We start from the raw sequence: 2679 nt of genomic DNA on the forward strand, positions 1-2679 counted from the left end.
CTTTTCCTCCGGTCCCCAGCCATCTTTGTTGAGCATCAGAAAATTACTCGCATTTCCCATTGACTTTGGAATGAATACATGAGTATTAAAAAGTATTTATTACAAGTATAGAGATTACGAATATTTCTGTACTCGCTCATCTCTAGTGTTAACTCATAAGATCTGATCCACGTGTCTACAGCCTACTAATTGCTATAGAACAGTTAGAAATTGCTGCTCACCTGTGACACAGGCTTACATACTCCTAGCTGTCAGTTCTTGATCAGTAACTGCTGTTATTAGGCTTCAAAAAACTCCCTGTTGGCTTCTAAGCCATAGCTGTTCTCATAACCATTGCTCATTTTCACCATTAGCTACTGAGCTCGATTAAAAGCACTGTTAGATCTGCATGAGTCACAGTTGAACATTCAAGTTTGAAGAAGAATGGTGTAGCTCAAACAGAACTGTCATTGAAGGTGGAGTGTCCTAGCAACAAGGAAGTGGGTAGTTGTGCACTCTTTAAGGCCTCCTTCACACGTCCATGAAAATCATGCACTTTTTTCACGGACGTGTCAAAGGTGCGTATTGCCCTCCGTGTGCCGTGTTTATGGCACACGTGTGTTCTCTGTGTGTTATCCGTGATAACACACGGAGAACGGGAACTGTCTGCTCAACTGTCCCTGGCGTTGCTGTCCGTGGTGCTGATCTTTGGTCTCCATTTCTGCCAACCCCTCGTTGCTGCTGCTTCCAGCCCGCAGTGGAGTGAATATGAAATGAGCATAATGAGCGGGGGTCGGAAGCAAGTGACAGCAGCAGCAGGCACATCAGTGCTGCAGTAGGTGAGTACAGAAATTCTTTTCATTTCACAACCATGTGTGTTTTCTCCGGTGCGTGTCACACAGATTACATCCGTGCGGTCCATGTGACACCCGTGATGCCGGAGAAAAACAGACATGTCTACATGGGCACACGTATGCTCCACACGGACACACGGTCCATGGCAAAACACGCACATGAGCGCAGACCCATTGATTTTAATGGGTCTACGTTTGCCCGTGTCTAAGGCACGTGAGGAAACGGACCAAACACGTACCGGAGACACGGACGTGTGAAGGAGGCCTAAGACATATGTTGAGGCTAACCCTTTAAATGCCTAAACTAGTATATGTATAATAATCTTTTCACTAATTTTGATTCCGTGTTACTTGTATCTCTTATTACTGTATTAGTAAAACTGTATTCCTTACCATTGATAAAAAATAATACCAAGTAGTTTATATGACAATACATTTTATTGTCTTATACAAGATAAAATTACAGTTATTTAATTCTTAATTGAGTTGCTGTACTCGTCTGAAGGAGCCAATTCTGGCAGTAGAAGCTCCCCAGTCACTGTGTCTTCTGTACTCTCCAGGTCGCAGGTAATACTGGCGCCCCCTGTAGTTGGGCTCTTCATAGAACATCCAGTATCCATCATGCACCTGGCTGGAGTGGATGTCATTGTAGTGGAACTGTTCATAGACAAGAGGACAGTCTTCAGTGAACTCCATCATCTGACCTTTAAAGTCTTCTTTTTCATAAACCCTCAATCTATATGGCCCACGGTGCTGTAATTTAGGAGACACAACATGAAAAATTAGTTAATGTAGAATAATATGATACTAATACAATATATGCTCAAACTATATTCAAACGTTTTGTTTTGTAAGTTGTACACCACATTAAAAAGGAGTAAACAGAACAGAAAATAAAACCAACATTTAAAAAAAATAAATAACTAAACAAGTAAAAGAAGTGCTTTACTACTTTTAAAATGATGTACCTGTGGAGTCAAGCGGCAAGATCTGATGGAATCATTGAAACCCATCCACTGCTGGAAGTCAGGATATTCGCCTTTTCTTAAGAAGTACTGGTGCCCACGGTAATTAGGTTGTTCATAAAGAATCCAGTTTCCATTCTCCACTCGGATGGAATTACAACGATTGAAGTATGAAGACAGATCAGAAGAATCAGAATTGCACTCATAGGAGCGACCCTGGAAGTTTCTGTCCTCGTAGAAAATAATCTGCAAAATAGTTCACTGTGCATCATTATTTTGGATAGAAAATTATAATCACATTTGGTTAAATGTACAAGATATATTGTTTGTTTAGTTGGTTATACAAGAGCTGCTTAAAAACATCATCAATTAAATCAACGTTTTAGCAAATTCTTTTTTCACATGCATAAAACTGTCAAACTTTACTGCAGTTACTTTTTTTGTTAATATATCTTACCTTGACCATCTTCACTGGATGTCTGTCTGACACGGGAGCTGGAAGCTGACTGTATGCTGGAGGACAAATCCTTTTATATATGCGGCACTGCTGATGCTTGCACAAGGTGTACTTAGCTGACCTTTTATCTGTTCACTATGGAAAATGTGCATGTGATTATTCTGCATTCATGCCTATTGTGTGCTTGAGCTTTCACTGCATTTTATCTGTTTATCATAGAGTACATGAATTTAAAAACTGTGCCAGACATGTCAGCTATTGTCTTTTGCCACTTAGTTGTAATTCCAGAAATGTATTTTATGAAATAGGGTTATATTGAACAGCTGTTGTTTAACCTCTTAACACAAAATCCCAAACAGAGCTCACTCCAGACACAGTTGATGAGTTTTGACTGTGTTAACCATTTAAACACCACTGTTGACAG

At 40.1% G+C, this 2679-nt stretch overlaps 1 protein-coding gene across 1 annotated transcript; it reads right to left on the reverse strand.

Moving 5' to 3' along the window:
• Positions 1–1252: 1252 nt before the first annotated feature.
• On the reverse strand, positions 1253–2324 carry LOC142246007 (gamma-crystallin-3-like). The gene is made up of 3 exons (XM_075319016.1): positions 2256–2324; positions 1802–2044; positions 1253–1586 (listed from the first exon to the last, which is right to left on the reverse strand). The coding sequence occupies exons 1-3, from the start codon at positions 2262–2264 to the stop codon at positions 1311–1313; spliced, it is 528 nt and encodes a 175-aa protein (XP_075175131.1). The 5' UTR covers positions 2265–2324; the 3' UTR covers positions 1253–1310.
• Positions 2325–2679: the final 355 nt, after the last annotated feature.

Source organism: Anomaloglossus baeobatrachus, chromosome 7 (assembly GCF_048569485.1).
Source record: "Anomaloglossus baeobatrachus isolate aAnoBae1 chromosome 7, aAnoBae1.hap1, whole genome shotgun sequence".
NCBI lineage: Eukaryota > Metazoa > Chordata > Amphibia > Anura > Aromobatidae > Anomaloglossus > Anomaloglossus baeobatrachus.

Excerpts from the sequence above, each read along its gene's own strand:
- LOC142246007 (XM_075319016.1), bottom strand. Across the intron at positions 1,587-1,801 it reads CTTGCCGCTTGACTCCACAG|CACCGTGGGCCATATAGATT; the intron begins GTACATCATTTT and ends CCTAAATTACAG.